The sequence below is a fragment of the Cydia fagiglandana genome, chromosome 23 (assembly GCF_963556715.1).
Source record: "Cydia fagiglandana chromosome 23, ilCydFagi1.1, whole genome shotgun sequence".
Taxonomy (NCBI): domain Eukaryota; kingdom Metazoa; phylum Arthropoda; class Insecta; order Lepidoptera; family Tortricidae; genus Cydia; species Cydia fagiglandana.
In genome coordinates, this window is record NC_085954.1 from 10718552 (window position 1) to 10737588 (window position 19037).

Genomic DNA, 19037 nt, shown 5'->3' on the forward strand with positions numbered 1-19037 from the left:
GTGGAACAAAATTACCGATCATCTTAGTCAACTGTGGACACCGTGGTTGGACGTGCCGGCCACCAAATTCGGCTGTTGTCTTCAGACGGACGGCGTGAGCGTGAGTTTCTCGATGAATCGGTGTGCCAAGCCGGAGATGACGGAGAAAAAGAAGAAGCGGCGCGTCGAGTACGACAGAGTTATAGCGGTGGACCCCGGCTCGCGCGTGCCCCTGGCCACCGTCGAATCCAAGCGGTATTCCTTCAAACGGGTCACGCGCAAATATGTACGTTCTCACACGCTCGAATGGAAGAGAGATCGCGTACGCAACAAACTCATCGCTCCGATACTGGCCGAGATGCAAAAGGATAGAGAATCACTCAATTTTCCGGTCTCTTCCAAAAATACGGATCACGTGATCGAATACAGCGTCTTTCGCATGAAGTGGTTCGAAGCCATGCAAGTACCGTACGAGACGCACTCCAAACTGACGCGACTCGGATTGGACAAGTACATTCGTATCGCCAAGTGCGAGGAACGAATCGTGAGGGAAGTGTTTGACGGAGGAGGGGTGAGCGACGTGCTGGTGCTGTACGGCGCCGGGAGCAAGTTTATGAACACAGCGTCGTTCTCGGGGCGCAAGTTTCGACACGACTCGTTGCTAAAGAGATTGCGCAGTAAATCCAATATCCGTGTCGAAATCGTGGATGAGGCGTACACGTCACAGGCGTGTTCGGCCTGCAACCAGAGAACGGGAGCGTTTCAGAGAATTGGCATGAATTACCGACTGCGCTGGGGAGTTTGTCCGACGTGCCACAGCGAGTTTGATCGGGACGAAAATGCCGCAAAAAACATATTGATCAACCATATTAGGTCTACCATCTGTAGGCCACGATGTCTTCCGGGGAGGGCATCGTAACCTCCCGAGAGAAAAATAAAACTCGGACGCAATAAGGTTGAAATTTCAATTTCAATTAATTTGTGTCTGGGACTCAGGAGGCTATGCAAGCTAACTTTTGTTTTTTTCTGAATGGCCTAACAAATACATTAATTTTCAATAAAATTTTTTTCAGGGTGTAAGTCATTTTCTGTTTAAATTATTACTTATTTCATATATTGTGTGTTAATAAAAAATGATTGATTGATGTTATGTTTAGAATATAATTAGTAAATTTTCCGTCACTTATATGAAACAAGTCCATTGTTTTTAGAAGGTATTAATATCAAAAAATATGACGTATATCTTCTAACATCTATCGACTGCCTACTTATACAGTGTGGAATAAATGAATGGAGCCTGAAGGGGAAGTGCCATTAAACCTTAAACACAGAATAACCAATAGTACTACCGTACAGAAAATTCACTCCTTCACAATAGTCAGGTTTAGGTACAAAATTATACCTATATTCGCCGCCTGCAACAAAATTGAAACTTATAACCGCGCATAAACCCTGAATCTTCTTTACGCGCCGCAGTTTTATGACCAAGCTGTGAGTGTCGGCACGGGGTTATCACTTGACAAGTTTTTGTTTAGTTTTAATATGTAAGAATTACAAACGTTGATTCTGTAAACATAAAAATATTATCCGGAGATAGTATGTCTGATTCTCATGGAAGAAGGTATGTCACAAATGTATATTCCTTCGAAAATATGTCGTTTAGTTCCTAATATTGTTTCTTGTCAACCAATATTCAATAAATTAAGGATGTTTATTTTAATTATTACTAAGTAAGGACTTACATTTAGGTTTGGAAGCCATTGTGTATTTTCAATTTTGCGCGAGCGCCACGTGACACGACTATCGTGCGAGCCGAGCGGCAGCCCACTGCCATACGCCGGCCCGGAAGGCGCGCCGGCTAAATGTACCTAAACTGCGTAGTGACACCCCCCTGCCTTAAATGAGCTAGAAATCATTATTTTATTTTTAATTCTTCATAACTGAATTTAAAGATTTATTTCAAATTCGCTTAGTTTCGCCAGGGAATCAAAACCGACTAAAAATTAAAATAAAACACCCTAGTTATTAAATTGCCCTAGTCAAAATTTATTTAAAAATACTGTTCGCACCTGGCTGTTGTAAATCCGCACTTATTCACTGCACTTTAAAGTTCACTTTCCTATCACTAAACTGTTACTTTTACTACTACACTTCACTGTATCACTGTCACTTTATTTTTGGTTACTGACTTGACCAGGGAAACTGTTTGACTCCCTTGTTTTTGGAAAACATACCGTTAGCTAGTTTGCATTTTAAAAAGAGACATTAGCGATCAATTCAGTAATTAATTTATAGTATGTACATTTATGCGGCAATTTTAAATCTCAACATCCTCCGCCGCCAAGGAAGTATTCCTTGATCACTAGTTAGGAAGTCGACACAGCTTGGTAATCGGCCGTTGTGTGATCCCGAAAGCTGTGCGAATGTCATACATACGAGTCAACCCATCAGTGCCAGGGTACTTCTTAAGTACTCTACCTACTCTCCAGTTTGCTGGTGGAAATCTTCCATCTTTGATCAATACCAGTTCTCCAAGTTCTAAATCCTTCTTAGGTGTATTCCATTTTGGACGCAATTGCAAACGAGAAAGGTATTCGCTTTGCCATTTAATCCAAAAATCTCGTAGCATGCGTTGGGTTAGTTGCCATCTCGATAAGCTGGATATGTTACTCTGCTCATTACTGCGATCTGGTAAGCAAATCAAGGGTTCACCGACCAGAAAATGTCCTGGTGTCAAATAATCTAAATCATCGCCTAATGGAGCCAATGGACGTGAGTTTAGGCACGCTTCAACTTGCGAAAGGACCGTATAAAATTCTTCAAACGTCAGGGTTGCGTCTTGCATTATTCTTTTCAGATGATACTTCGTCGATTTTACACCGGCCTCCCATAGTCCTCCAAAGTTTGGTGCTCCAGGGGGAATATATCTCCAGCGAGTTCCTCTGTCGTCTAAACTTTTCAGCAAGTCTTCTGGGATTTCGTTGCGACCTTGTTGCCACATCTTCAATAATTCTTTTTCAGCTGCAACGAATGTTGTACCATGATCACTCCAGAGTTCTTTGCAATGACCACGTCTAGACACAAATCTTTTGAAGGCAGCGATAAACGCTTCTGTGGTCATATCGCTGACTAGTTCCAAATGTATGGCTTTGGTAGACATACACACGAATAAAGCAATATATGCCTTGTATGTCTTAGCTCCTCGACCTTTACTCATTCTGCATGTGATGGGACCGGCAAAGTCAACACCGCTGATAAGGAAAGGGCGTGAAGGTTTTACTCGAACTTCCGGTAAGTTGCCCATCAACTGAGTATTCGTCTTCGCATTGTATCTTGCACACGTTATACACTTCTTGTAAAACTGCCTTATTGAAGAACCTCCTTTAATTATCCAGTATTTGCTTCTCAAATATGGTGTCATGAGATGCGGCCCTCCATGAAGAGTGTTTTTGTGAGCATCATCCAACAAAACAGGTAACAATACGTTGTTCTTAGTTATTATAACAGGATGCTTTTGATCCATACTCAACTCTGCATGGTTCAGTCTTCCTCCTAATCTGATAATACCTTTATCATCCAGATAAGGTGTGAATTGCAGTAGACAACTGCTTTTCTTAATAGCTTTTCCACTTTTCAGGTGATCAATCTCCTCAGGAAATTCTATCTCTTGGGACATCTTTAAACACAAGGTAAGTGCTTCATCTTTTTCTTCACAGGTTATATGTTTACTAATATTCTTTTCTTTTTTCAGGATCTTCAGCCATCTTCTACAATATGAAATTACGTCCAGAAGTTTTTGCAGTGACGAGTATTTCTTCAGTAAGGTAAGCTTTTCAGAGTCGGTTTCTATGGTTGTTGTCTTACATTTCACTAACAAGCGTTTCTCTAGCCCTGTTTCAGGTATGGAGTCGACGGGTATGGTGAAATCAGGTTCTCGTAAGAATTCCGGACCATTGAACCATAACTGATTTTGTTTCAGCTTGCTGGGTGACAGACCTCTGGAAGCTGGATCTGCTGGATTATCCTTGGTATTGACATATAACCAGTGTGTGTCTAAATTGCTCCTTATGTCAACCACTCGATTTTTGACATAGGGTGTCCATCTGTTTGGATCTCCTTTTATCCAGGCTAAAACCACTTTGGAGTCTACCCACGCGTAGGTTTGTTGCAACTCGATATTTAGAACTCTCATCACGTGTTTCATGAGTTTGCTAAGTAGAGAAGCTCCACATAGCTCAAGGCGTGGCAAAGACAATGGTTTAACAACTGGTGCAACTTTTGTTTTTGCTGTAATTAGAGCCACTTGACATTGTGATCCATCTTTGGGTATAACTCGAAGGTACACGACTGCTGCATATCCTGTCTGGCTTGCGTCAGAAAATCCATGTAACTCGATCGCTGAATTTTTACTAGAACCAGTCCAACGATTAATCTGTATCGCTGATAACGCAGGTAAGTCTTCTTGGTACTGGATCCATTCTTCTTTTAGATCTGTGGGTAGTTCCTCATCCCAATCTAGCTTTTCCAGCCATAGCTTCTGCATGAACATCTTTGCTTTCATGATTGCTGGTGCTAACCAACCCAACGGATCGAAAAGTGAAGCGATCTGTCCGAGTACATTTCTCTTTGTGACAGGTTTCTCAGTATTGATTTCTTTTTGTGTAACCTTGAGTTTGTCTTCATCAATATTCCAAATTATTCCTAGTGTCTTTATTTGGCTCTTTCTATTCATGTCTACTGTCTCCCGATCCTCGCGACCCACAGCATGATGTGGAAGGTAGACTGTTTTCTCATCTTTCTCAGGCTTGTCTACCGGTTCCATGTGTTTTAAGGTAAGGTACTCTTGAATCACGTTATCGTTCTTAGTTTTCAATTTGCTGTTGTGTGCTAACTTCCTCTCTAGACATTCAAGTCTTTTGACAGCAATTGAACGGGAATTTTCGGGAACAATCGGTGTATCTCGTACGAATGGTAGTCCAACAATGAATCTTCCATCCTCATCTCTCGCTAGTGTTTTCTCATAAATATCTTCAGCTCTCTTCTCTTGAGGCGTCAGAGTGTCTTTGCTCTCATTATCTAGCGTCTCCGATTCCCAAAATCTTTGCAGCATGTTGTCTAGACTCACACTCAAATGCATGCTAACAATTCTTCCATTCTTCCCGTGCTCTTCGGCGGGTGCTCCGCCTGAAATTATCCATCCGAATAACGTCTGTTGCGCTATCGGTGATCCTGGTTTGCCCTTGATGACTCCACTCATTAAAATGTCTGTATAGACATGCACACCAAGTAACAAATCTATCTCTCCAGGATTGTAGTATGTGGGATCAGCTAACTCCAAGCCATGTAGTTGAGACCATTGTTCTTTATCGATCTTCGTAACAGGCATTATGTCAGTAACTTCCTTCGTCACGTAGGCGGTGCAGTTCAGCTTGTAGCTCTCATTAATTCTCGACACAATTTGTATCTCCGCCGCGTGCTTGATTGGAGTCGACATCTTCGCAACACCTGTCACTTGACCCTCCACCCTTGTTCGTTTGAGTTGTAGTTTATTGACTGTCTCCTCTGATATAAATGACTCTTCCGAACATGGATCTATGAGTGCTCGAACTACTTGTGCTCCTCTGTTTGTCATAATATTCACTAGTGCTGTAGCTAAAAGAGTAACCCGTCTCTGAGAGGCACAGTGAGATACTATGTTGATTGTTGGTGTAGCTTGCTCTTTGTTTTCTTTCTCTGGTTTTTCTTCGAGTGATACAGTGTTAGGTTTAGTAACGTGCAATAGTGTGTGATGCTTCCTCTTACAACGCAGGCATGAAGTATTACGCTTGCAAAATCTCACGCTATGTCCAGGCCGTAGACAGTTGAAGCAAAGACTCCTAGTTTGAACCTCCTTGGATCGTTGCTCGGGATCCAATTTAGCAAACTCCTTGCAGTTGTAGATAAAATGATCTTCGTTACAGAAACCGCATTGTTGGTTGGAGTCTGTGTTACTGCTAGGCGTAGCAGTTGCATGGAACGTCTTGGCTCTAACTTGAGGCTTCTCTTTTGGGTGCGCAGTTTGAACCATCTCCAAAACTCTAAATCTTCCCTCCAAAAATTTGCTGAATTGTTCCAATGTCGGCAAGTCTTCCACAGATAATTTCTTCAGATCCTCTTCCCAGTGCTTGTGTGACTCTGTATCTAACTTGTGTACCAATAGATGTATTATGATTGGATCCCAGTTATCGATACTAATGTCATTGTTCTTCAAGCTGTTCAGACATTCTGTAGAAATATCCAGCAATTCTTTGACACCTTTGGCAGATTCAACGCTCAGTTTCTTTTGACCCAAAAATCTATTCAAGATTGAGTTAACCATAATCCTCTTGTTATTGTATCTGTTGTGTAAGGTATTCCATGCTACTTCATAATTTTTCTCAGTAATTTTAATGTGCTTCAGCAGTTGTTCAGCTTCGCCACTAAGACTACTCTTCAAATAGTGCAATTTCTGCACTGGGCTCAATGAACTCTGATTATGAATGAGAGATGTGTAGAGATCCTTGAAAGTCCCCCAATCATTGTAATTTCCATTGAACTGTGGTATATTAATCTTAGGTAGCTTCACTTCCTGGCTCTGTGGTCTGATGGATTGCTTCTCCGTTCCTGATGTATGACTCGTTTGCTCTCCTTCTAATTTCGCAAGTATCTCCGCTTTGGTGTCTATATACAACTCTTCTCCATTGTCGTATATCTCTTGCGTAAAATATTCGTGACTATTTCGTTGTTCTGTTGTCGCTATCTTCACTATCTCTCGGTGAGTGTTTTGAAAAACTTCCCAAAGTTTGTCTAAATTCTCCACTCTGACTTGCAAGTATGACTTGGTTAGTCTCGCCTTGGGACACTTCTTGAAGTTTGTAGCCGTTTTCTGAAGAAGATGTAAGTTATCCGCTTGTACTACGAATAAGGCTTCCATTTTGACTAAGTTCAAATTCCAAGAATTTTCTAAGTTCCAAACTTCTAAGACAAGGTTAGTGAAAAATATTCAAAGTCTTTTAATCACAGAATTTTTCTATGTCCTAAATTCTATGAAAATTTTCTAAGTCTCGGACACTCGAAAATTAGACTATGTCCAAAACACTACGAAATATTCTAAGTCCCAAATATCGCGGAAAATTTTACAAGTCCAAAGCACACTTCGCGAAATTCTAAGTTTAAATAAACGGAACGATCTTACTCAATTATAGTCCTTAGTGCAATCCGATAGAGTCCACTTTGCACTGCACTATCACTCGCGTCACAGCCTGATCCGGCTCGAAGGACCAAATGTTCGCACCTGGCTGTTGTAAATCCGCACTTATTCACTGCACTTTAAAGTTCACTTTCCTATCACTAAACTGTTACTTTTACTACTACACTTCACTGTATCACTGTCACTTTATTTTTGGTTACTGACTTGACCAGGGAAACTGTTTGACTCCCTTGTTTTTGGAAAACATACCGTTAGCTAGTTTGCATTTTAAAAAGAGACATTAGCGATCAATTCAGTAATTAATTTATAGTATGTACATTTATGCGGCAATTTTAAATCTCAACAAATACCTAGGAATGAAAAAATAAAGTTTAATGTAATACTTGCGTATAGTACGTCGGCTCCTCACTCTGCGGCCCTGACCACCGGCAGCTTTGGCCCTGCCCCGCTGCCGGCGGCACCCTAGGTTAGGTTTTTTATGATGTGTTTATATGTATTTTTTAATGTTTTGTAAGTGTTTTTATATTTTACTTTTATATTCATATTATAAATAACCTAACTTAAGACGAAAAATAAATAAAGAGAATCATTAATCCTTAAACTGAAACCGTCAACTTTTCCGGATTTTCGTAAAATTATCCTATAGATAGGTGAAGTTAGGTTTGTTTTATGGCAATCCTGAAAATTTACACGTTTCTGAACCAAACAAATTATGACGAACGAAAAAGCGGACACACAATACATTATGACTTAAAACATCATGGGAAAAAATAGAGATTCTGCTAGGCCTCCTAGGCAAGCTAACTTTTCTTTTTTGTCTGAATGGCCTATTAAATACATTAATTTTCAATCATATTTTTTTTCAGGGTGTAAGTCATTTTCTGTTTAAATTATTGCTAAGGGTGATTCACTTTTGTATGGATAAAAAAGTTGTAATATTTTTCCTGACTTTGCTCACCAATGGACTCTCCCCACACTAAAAACTATATAATTCAATTTTCAAAAGAATCGAATAACGTTAAGAGGTTGCACAAGTTGAAAAGGTAGAATGAGAACCCCATACATTGCGTGAAAATGAACTATGTTCTAAAATGACAAAATATAATGAACTGATACTAAAATCGAATGAGAGAACTGAATTTTGCGTCTAAAACACGATAAAAGCACTTTTTCTTTGGAAACAGAAGGAAAAACTGATAAATCTTAATTAGAACATTTATCGAGTAACCAAAATCCAAGTTTACTACTAATTTTAAAATTTATTTATATGTAGAAGGTTCAGTATCACACTACTCTCCGCTTTGATGGTAGCCGCTTAAACCATTTTCTACCCTCCGATGTAGAGTCGTTGGTTATTTGAAAAATCTTTGTTGATGTTGTGCAACCTCTAAATGTTGACCGATTTTAATTTTTTTTAACGTATAATATTTTTTTATCAGTTAGAACAAAAATTCGAGCAAAGTCAGATGAAAATCGAAAATTCGGAAAAATGAAACACCCTTAACTTATTTCAAATATTGTATTATAATAAAAATTGATTGATTGATGTTATGTTTAGAATATAATTAAATACATTATATTAAATACATTAATTTTCAATCATATTATTTTCAGGGTGTAAGTCATTTTCTGTTCAAATTATTACTTATTTCGTATATTGTAGGACAATAAAAATTGATTGATTGATGTTATGTTTAGAATATAATTAGTAAATTTTCCGTCACTTATATGAAACAAATCTATTGTTTTTAGAATGTATTATTATCTAAAAATATGACGTATATCTTCTAACATCTATCGACTGCCTACTTATACAGTGTGGAATAAATGAATGGAGCCTGAACGGGAAGTGCCATTAAACCTTAAACACAGAATAACCAATAGTTCTACCGTACAGAAAATTCACTCCTTCACAAAAGTCAGGTTTTGGTATAAAATTATACCTATACTCGCCGCCTGCAACAAAATTGAAACTTATAACCCAAAATTTGCATTTTGATGATCTGTCATCTGTCATGAGTGATCAATATTGCTCCTCACGATTAATATGTAGTTTTAATACCTTAATCGCAGTGAATGTGTCTTGAACCATCATTATTGTTGACATTTTTACAAACGTGAAGTGTGTTAGTGTTATCTCAGCACAAATAACTGTAAAACCTCTGGAAAACAGTTCTAAAATAACGCGAGTGTCACTAATAGCTCTAAAGGATATTTATAACTACCCCCAATTTGACAAGAGTGATCATGGATCTCAACTACCCCCATCATTTTTTATTGGAGTAGTGTTGCCAGTAATCTAAAAATAAATCCCCCAAAACAACACTATGAGAGGAGGTGACAAGACCGAGCCAGCGAGCTCAGATTCTCCCGATAACTCTAATTTAGCCCGTCCAAAAAATGAAGACCAAAATAAACAATCAAATACCTAACTAAACATTAGAAACAAGGTGTACAGCCAGCAAGTCTTCCATAAAAGCTTTTTTGAACCTAGGCTGAGCCGAAATTCTTCTAATAACCACCCATCTGGACCGGAGCCGGGGCCAGCTGAACAAACACAGGCCTCCCCTAACAACAATATGCAAGCTGAATCTCCACCAATATGCAATAAGGATACCCCAAAACCACCTACTTGGCAGCGCGTGCCACAACCCAAGAAAAGAAAAATATCTAGCTCCCCGCCACAGGCACCGGCAGCGCCGAACCCCTCAGTGATCTCGACCCAAAATAGATATGAGAATCTTCCAATGGACCAAGCCGATGAGAATGTTGTTGAACCGCCAACCTCGAACAGACCCCCTCCAATCATCCTATATGGGATCGAAGATCTAAATGAATTGTCCAAGCTAATAACCAAGGCTGTTGACCCACAATGCTTCAGGTTTAAAATCGTGAACAAAACCTACTACGTGTACTAATCGATACTACTGAAAACTACAAAACAATCATCGATACAATAAGACAGAACGGTCTCATTGGCCATACTTTCACCAGAAAAGATAAGAAATGCTACCGCATTGTCATCAAAAATCTTCACCATACCACCCCACACTCTGCTATCATTGAAGCAGTAGAAAACACTGGCAATAAAGTCAGCGGCGAGATAATAAATTGTTACCGTGGCCCGGAAAAAACACCTACCACAACCTTCTTCGTAAACGTCGTACCTGGCGATCTTAACAAAGAACTTAAAAACATTAACTATATATATACCATCAACGTATAAAAATTGAGGAGGCACGAAAATCCAACACAATAGTGCAATGCCACAGATGTCAACAATATGGGCATACTAAAAACAATTGTATGAGACCATACCGGTGCGTGAAATGCGCAGAAGGCCACAAATCATCCGAGTGTAAAAAAGACGGAAAAACCCCTGCCAAATGCGCCTTATGCTCCTGTGATCATCCAGGCAACTATAAGGGCTGTGAAATCTATAAACAAATTGCTGCTCGTAGAAACAAATATACTGCCAATAGAAACGCTGTACCCTCCCATCCAATTGTTATTCCAACTGCACCAGTTTACCAACATGCCTCTTCTCAGTCCGTCTCTGGCGAATACAGCACCGACGAGATCAGCGATCAAAGGACCTATGCAAAAATAAGTACCGGAATGCCTAATATTCAGAGCACCCTAGCCAATCAACAAACTAATACTGGACTTGAAAATCTCCTAATGAAACAATCTGAAAAGATGGACTTACTAATTCAACAAATAGGGTCCCCAGTGGGCCTTTTAACAACACTCGTCACGAAATTAGCAAAATGACCTCCTTGCGCATTGCTGCATGGAACATCAACGGTCTAGCGCCGAATATTCAAGAACTTGAACTATTTTTAAAATTGAATCAAGTGGACGTCTGCCTAATATCAGAAGCTCACACAACCTCTAGAAGTCGGATATGTATATCTAACTGTTGCGTATACTCGACGCCGCATCCAGACGGCGGGGCTCATGCTGGCTGCGCTATCGTAATAAGAAACTGCATTAAACATTGCCTTCTGGACTCCTACGTAAGCGACCACTTGCAAGCTACTACTATACGGATAGAAGATCGATCTGGTCCCCTGAATATCTCAGCAATTTATTGCCCGCCTCGTCACTCCATAAAAGAGCCTATGTTCACGGACTTTTTCAAAACCTTGGGCAACCGTTTCGTTGCCGGAGGCGACTGGAATGCAAAGCACACCTTTTGGGGTTCCAGACTGACTGTCACAAGAGGGCGCGAACTAAAAAAGAGTGTCGACATGAATCATCTTGTACCACTATCCTCTGGAAAACCTACGTACTGGCCTTCAGACAGCCGAAAAACTCCGGACCTGCTGGACTTCTTCATAACGAAGAACATATGCCAGCAATATGTTCAAATTACGTCCAGTCTCGATGGCTCATCAGATCATACTCCAGTAATCCTTACGTTAAGCGCGACGATTTTATCCCACGCTGGCAATCATGAATGTCTCTATAATCGCAAAACTGACTGGAACTACTTCCGAGATTATCTCAACAACAATATCAATTTAAAAATGAATCAAAAATTTATTCAATAACAAACCTTATACAAACTATTATTAAAATTAAGTATAGACTAAATAAATTAAAACTAAAACTAATAAAATAAATAAATAAAACTTACCCACCTACCTTAGATCCCCCAGATCTGTCCCCTGCGGAAGTGTGCCCATACATTACAAACCTAATTCAAGTGGCTGCGTGGCGCAGTACTCCTGAGCTGACAAAATCAACTAGCCATGCCTAAATTCCGATTCATAATCGTGAGAAATTAAGAGAAAAACGTCGACTTCGCCGAGTCTGGCAAACCTCGCGCCTCAAGGAGGACAAGACCCGTCTTAACCGAGCGATCAAGGAATTTAAAGAACTACTCTCTGACTGTACCAATGAAACTATCAAACGACGATTGGAAAATATGTCGCCTTCAGCTTGCGGTGAACACTCCCTCTGGAAAGCAACACGAGACCTGCAGCAACCTCAACAATGTATTCCGCCTCTCAGGACTGCCAACACCTGGGCACGAACCGACTCAGAAAAAGCTGAACTATTTGGCAACCACCTAGCTGAAGTCTTTAAACCCAATGATGCAACCACTCCAGAAGATGCTGAAATAGACCTGATAATCAATCAGTTCAAGTTATGCCTACCCCTGCGACCAACATCTCCTGGGGAACTATCAAAAGAAATTGCGACTATGGATCCTAAAAAAGCTCCAAGCTTCGATTTAATAACCCCTAAAATACTTAAAGAGCTGCCCAGGAAATGTATTGTATTTCTCGCAATCCTCATCAATGCCACATTTAGAGTTTCTCACTTTCCTGTTCTATGGAAGGTATCCCAAATTGTTATGATACACAAGTTTGGTAAACCGACCACCGAAGCGTCGTCCTATCGCCCCATAAGCTTGACTCCGGTCCTATCAAAACTCTGGGAGAGGATAATTTTAACCCGTTTAAAATATCACCTAGACGAACAACAGACCATACCTAACCACCAATTTGGATTCCGCAAGCAGCACTCAACTGTTGAACAAGTTCACCGAGTATACTATTCAATACGACAATGTTTTGAACGCAAGGAATACTGCTCGGCAGCATTTCTCGATGTACAACAGGCCTTTGACCGGGTGTGGCACAAAGGACTCCTTTATAAAATCAAGAAACTATTACCACACAGTTTTTATCCAATATTGGCATCGTATCTTCATGAAAGGATGTTCCAGGTGAAACAAGGTGAATCTAGATCTTCTCTACATTTCTGCCGTGCAGGTGTACCTCAAGGATCCGTTCTTGGCCCTATACTATATAATATATTTACTTGTGACTTACCCCAGTCTAACAACATTCATGTGGCCATCTTTTCTGATGATGCTGCATTTCTCGCGTGCCACAACGATCCTAATGTAGCAAGCAGAATTCTGCAAGCTCAGCTTGACAAAACCTACGAATGGTTAAATAAATGGCGTATCAGGGCCCCTAAATCACATCACATGACTTTTACACTAAGGCGTGAAACTTGCCCGCCAGTCAAACTAGGAGATTCTGAATTGCCACAACCATCCTGCGTCAAATAACTTGGGTTCTACTTGGATAGAAGAATGACCTGGAAGGTACATATAAAACACAAACGAGGAGAAGTCAACAATAGATTCAGAAACCTACTATGGCTCCTTGGTAGACAATCCGCACTATCTCTGAGCAACAAATTAAGAGTATATTGCTCAATCATCAAACCAATCTAGACATATGGGATCCAGATATGGTTTTCTGCTAGCAAATCAAACATCCTCTGCCTTCAAAGAGCCCAAAATAACATTTTAAGGGTTTTGTGCGCTGCACCTTGGTTCACTCGTAACAGTGAAATCCACGAATACCTAGAAATGCGGACTGTCCTTGAAGAGGCAAAACGCTATAATGATATCTACAAGGATCGCCTGATCATGCATCCAAATCCACTGACCATCCCATTACTTAAACCGGACTATGTCAGGCGACTTAAAAGAGCTGATGTGCTGGATATTTAATGGAGAGTAGGGCAATGGCCCAATCATTCTGGAAACGTCATATATATTTCCCTGATCCAATCTGATTATAGTCTTGCGACTGATTGCAGATATTACATAAGAAAAAAAAAACCCAAAACTGAAAACGTTAAATTTTCCGGATTTTCGTAAGATTATCCTATAGATAGGTTAAGTTAGGTTTGTTTTATGGCTATCCTGAAAATTTACACGTTTCTGAACCAAACTAATTATGACAAACGAAAATGCGGACACACAATACATTATGACTTAAAACTTCATGGGAAAAAATAGAGACCCTGCTAGGCCTCCTAGGCAAGCTAACTTTTCTTTTTTGTCTGAATGGCCTATCAAATACATTAATTTTCAATCATATTATTTTCAGGTTGTAAGTCATTTTCTGTTCAAATTATTACTTATTTCGTATATTGTAGGACAATAAAAATTGATTGATTGATGTTATGTTTAGAATATAATTAGTAAATTTCCCGTCACTTATATGAAACAAATCCATTGTTTTTAGAATGTATTAATATCTAAAAATATGACGAATATTTTCTAACATCTATCGACTGCCTACTTATACAGTGTGGAATAAATAAATGGACCCTGAAGGGGTAGTGCCATTAAACCTTAAACACAGAATAACCTATAGTACTACCGTACAGAAAATTAACTCCTTCACAAAAGTCAGGTTTATGTAGATATAAAATTATACCTATACTCGCCGCCTGCAACAAAATTGAAACTTATAACCGCGCACCAACCGTGAACCTTCTTTGAGCGCCGCAGTTTTATGACCGAGCTGTGATTGTCGGCACGGGGTTATCACTTGACAAGTTTTAGTTTAGTTTAAATATGTAGGAATTACAAACGTTGAATCTGTAAATATAAAATTTTTATCCGGAGATAGTATGTCTGATTCCCACGGAAGTAGGTATGCCACAGATATATATTCCTTCGAAAATATGTCGTTTAGTTCCTAATATTGTTTCTGGGCAACCAATATTCAATAAATTAAAGATGTATATTTTAATTATTATCAAGTAAGAACTTAGATTTAGGTTTCGAAGCCATTGCGTAGTTTCAATTTTGCGCGAGCGCCACGTGACACGACTTTCGTGCGAGCCGAGCGGCAGCCCACTGCCATATGCCGGCCCGGGAGGCGCGCCGGCCAAATGTACCTAAATTGCGTAGTGACACCCCCCTGCCTTAAATGAGCTACAAATCATTATTTTATTTTTAATTCTTCATAACTGACTTTAAAGATTTGTTTCAAATTCGCTTAGTCTCGCCAGGGAATCAAAACCGACTAAAAATTAAAAGAAAACACCCTAGCTATTTTATTGCCCAAGTCAACATTTATTTTATACCTGGGAATAAAAAATTAAGTTTAATGAAATACTTGCACCCACCTTAAACGCTTTATCGATGAGTGGAATTTCCAGAAGAATTATAATACGACGATTTCTTAATATGATTCGCCGTAATCATAATTATACAGACAAAGAGAGCCAAGTTTTATTTATTTTACTTTATGTCAGCCTTTATGTTACTTTGCTAGACCGGGGTCCCTTCGTTTCACATAAAGATTTAAGTCATAATGTATTGATTGTCATAATAATTATCATTAGACGTCCGCGTCGGTGAACTGGCTACGATTCGGGGACCTCTTCGGAGAAACCGAAAGTTTTGTCTGTCGGACGAAGTTATCATGACGAATAACTACCGAAGATATATACTGAAGTACGGTACGGTCGACATTGTCGGGCATGCCTCCGTCGCGGAGAGTCACTCAGGCATATTATCTCCGGTTGTTCTCATCTTACTAACGGCGAGTACTTGTACATACATAATCTCGTAGCGAGAATTATTCACCAGCAGCTTGCCCTCCTATGCGGCCTTGTGGACCGCGAAGTGCCGTACTACAAGTACTCACCTATGCCAGTTCTGAAAAATGGTCGTGCCACGCTCTATTAGGCTCGATCTATCATCACTGACAAGACTATTGTAGCCAATAAGCCTGACATGGTGCTGATAGATCGATCGCAGATCCGGACCGTGCTCGTCGACGTCACCATCCCCCATGATAAGAATCTCGTGAAGGCCGAGAAGGACAAGTGCAGAAAGTACCTAGACTTAGCTCATGAGTTTACCGCCATGTGGGATGTTGTTCCGACAGTCGTGTCCACGAACGGTCTCATAGCGAAGAGTCTCGACCAACACCTGGAGAGACTCTCGATGGGTGGTTGGATCAAGGGTCAGATGCAGAAGGCGGTAATTTTGGACACGGCGCGTATAGTACGTCGGTTCCTCAGTCTGTGGCCCGCTGCCGACGGCACCCTATACCTAGGGTAGGTTAGGTTTTTTATGATGTGTTTATATGTTTTTTTTATTGTTTTGTAAGTGTTTTTATATTTTACTTTTATATTCAAATTATAAATAACCTAACTTAAGACGAAAAATAAATAAAGAGAATCATTAGTCCTAAAACTGAAACCGTTAACTTTTCCGGATTTTCATAAGATTATCCTATAGATAGGTTAAGTTCGATTTGTTTTATGGCAATCCTAAAAATTTACATGTTTCTGAACCAAACTAATTATGACGAACGAAAATGCGGACACACAATACATTATGGCTTAAAACTTCATGGGAAAAAATAGAGACTCTGCTAGGCCTCCTAGGTAAGCTAACTTTTCTTTTTTGTCTGAATGGCCTATCAAATAGATTAATTTTCAATCATATTTTTTTTCAGCGTGTAAGTCATTTTCTGTTTAAATTATTACTTATTTCATATATTGTATGATAATAAAAATTGATTGATTGATTGTTATGTTTAGAATATAATTAGTAAATTTTCCGTCACTTATATGAAACAAATCCATTGTTTTTAGAATTTAGTAATATCAAAAAATATTAGCTATATCTTCTAACATCTATCGACTGCCTACTTACACAGTGTGGAATAAATGGAATGGAAATGGAATCAACCCTGAAGGGGAAGTGCCATTAAACCTTAAACACAGAATAACCTATAGTACTACGGTATAGAAAATTCACTCCTTCACAAAAATTAGGTTTAGGTATAAAATTATACCTGTACTCGCCGCCTGCAACACTTTAAAGGTTTGTTTCAAATTCGCTTAGTCTCGCCAGGGTATCAAAACCGACTAAAAATTAAAAGATAACACCCTAGCTATTTTATTGCCCAAGTCAACATTTATTTTATACCTGGGAATAAAAAATAAAGTTTAATGTAATACTTGCACCCATCTTAAACGCTTTATCGATGAGTGGAATTTCCAGAAGAATTATAATACGACGATTTTTTAATATGATTCGCCATAATAATAATTATACGGAGAAAGAGAGCCAAGTTTTATTTATTTTATTTTATGTCAGCCTCTATGTTACTTTGCTATACCGGGGTCACTTCGTTTCACATAAAGATTTAAGTCATAATGTATTGATTGTCATAATAATTATCATTAGTCCTAAAACTGAAACCGTTAACTTTTCCGGATTTTCGTAAGATTATCCTATAGATGGGTTAAGTTAGGTTAAGGTAAGGTTAAGGTGTTTTATGGCAATCCTGAAAATTTACACGTTTCTGAACCAAACAAATTAAGAGTAACAAAAATGCGGACACACAATACATTATGACTTAAAACTTCATGGGAAAAAATAGAGACCCTACTAGGCCTCCTAGGCAAGCTAACTTATCTTTTTTTTTAATGGTCTAACAAATACATTAATTTTCAATAATATTTTTTTCAGCCTGTAAGTCCTTTTCTGTTTAAATTATTACTTATGTCATATATTGTATGATAATAAAATTGATTGATTGATTGTTATGTTTAGAATATAATTAGTAAATTTTCCGTCACTTATATGAAACAAATCCATTGTTTTTAGAATGTAGTAATATCAAAAAATATGACGTATATCTTCTAACATCTATCGACTGCCTACTTACACATTGTGGAATAAATGGAATGGAAATGGAATGGACCCTGAAGGGGAAGTGCCATTAAACCTTAAACACAGAATAACCTATAGTACTACGGTATAGAAAATTCACTCCTTCACAAAAATTAGGTTTAGGTATAAAATTATACCTGTACTCGCCGCCTGCAACACCTTAAAGGTTTGTTTCAAATTCGCTTAGTCTCGCCAGGGTATCAAAACCGACTAAAAATTAAAAGATAACACCCTAGCTATTTTATTGCCCAAGTCAACATTTATTTTATATCTGGGAATAAAAAATAAAGTTTAATGTAATACTTGCACCCATCTTAAACGCTTTATCGGTGAGTGGAATTTCCAGAAGAATTATAATACGACGATTTTTTAATATGATTCGCCATAATAATAATTATACGGAGAAAGAGAGCCAAGTTTTATTTATTTTATTTTATGTCAGCCTCTATGTTACTTTGCTATACCGGGGTCCCTTCGTTTCACATAAAGATTTAAGTCATAATGTATTGATTGTCATAATAATTATCATTAGTCCTAAAACTGAAACCGTTAACTTTTCCGGATTTTCGTAAGATTATCCTATGGATGGGTTAAGTTAGGTTAAGGTAAGGTCAAGGTGTTTTATGGCAATCCTGAAAATTTACACGTTTCTGAACCAAACAAATTAAGAGTAACAAAAATGCGGACACACAATACATTATGACTTAAAACTTCATGGGAAAAAATAGAGACCCTACTAGGTCTCCTAGGCAAGCTAACTTATCTTTTTTTTTAATGGTCTAACAAATACATTAATTTTCAATAATATTTTTTTCAGCCTGTAAGTCCTTTTCTGTTTAAATTATTACTTATGTCATATATTGTATGATAATAAAATTGATTGATTGATTGTTATGTTTAGAATATAATTAGTAAATTTTCCGTCACTTATATGAAACAAATCCATTGTTTTTAGAATGTAGTAATATCAAAAAATATGACGTATATCTTCTAACATCTATCGACTGCCTACTTACACAGTGTGGAATAAATGGAATGGAAATGGAATGGACCCTGAAGGGGAAGTGCCATTAAACCTTAAACACAGAATAACCTATAGTACTACGGTATAGAAAATTCACTCCTTCACAAAAATTAGGTTTAGGTATAAAATTATACCTGTACTCGCCGCCTGCAACACCTTAAAGGTTTGTTTCAAATTCGCTTAGTCTCGCCAGGGTATCAAAACCGACTAAAAATTAAAAGATAACACCCTAGCTATTTTATTGCCCAAGTCAACATTTATTTTATACCTGGGAATAAAAAATA

At 38.6% G+C, this 19037-nt stretch overlaps 1 protein-coding gene across 1 annotated transcript; it reads right to left on the reverse strand.

Annotated features, from left to right (window-relative positions):
- Nucleotides 1–1340: 1340 nt before the first annotated feature.
- On the reverse strand, nt 1341–6931 carry LOC134675775 (uncharacterized). The gene is made up of 2 exons (XM_063534081.1): nt 2696–6931; nt 1341–1394 (listed from the first exon to the last, which is right to left on the reverse strand). The coding sequence occupies exons 1-2, from the start codon at nt 6929–6931 to the stop codon at nt 1341–1343; spliced, it is 4290 nt and encodes a 1429-aa protein (XP_063390151.1).
- Between the last annotated feature and the right edge of the window lie 12106 nt (nt 6932–19037).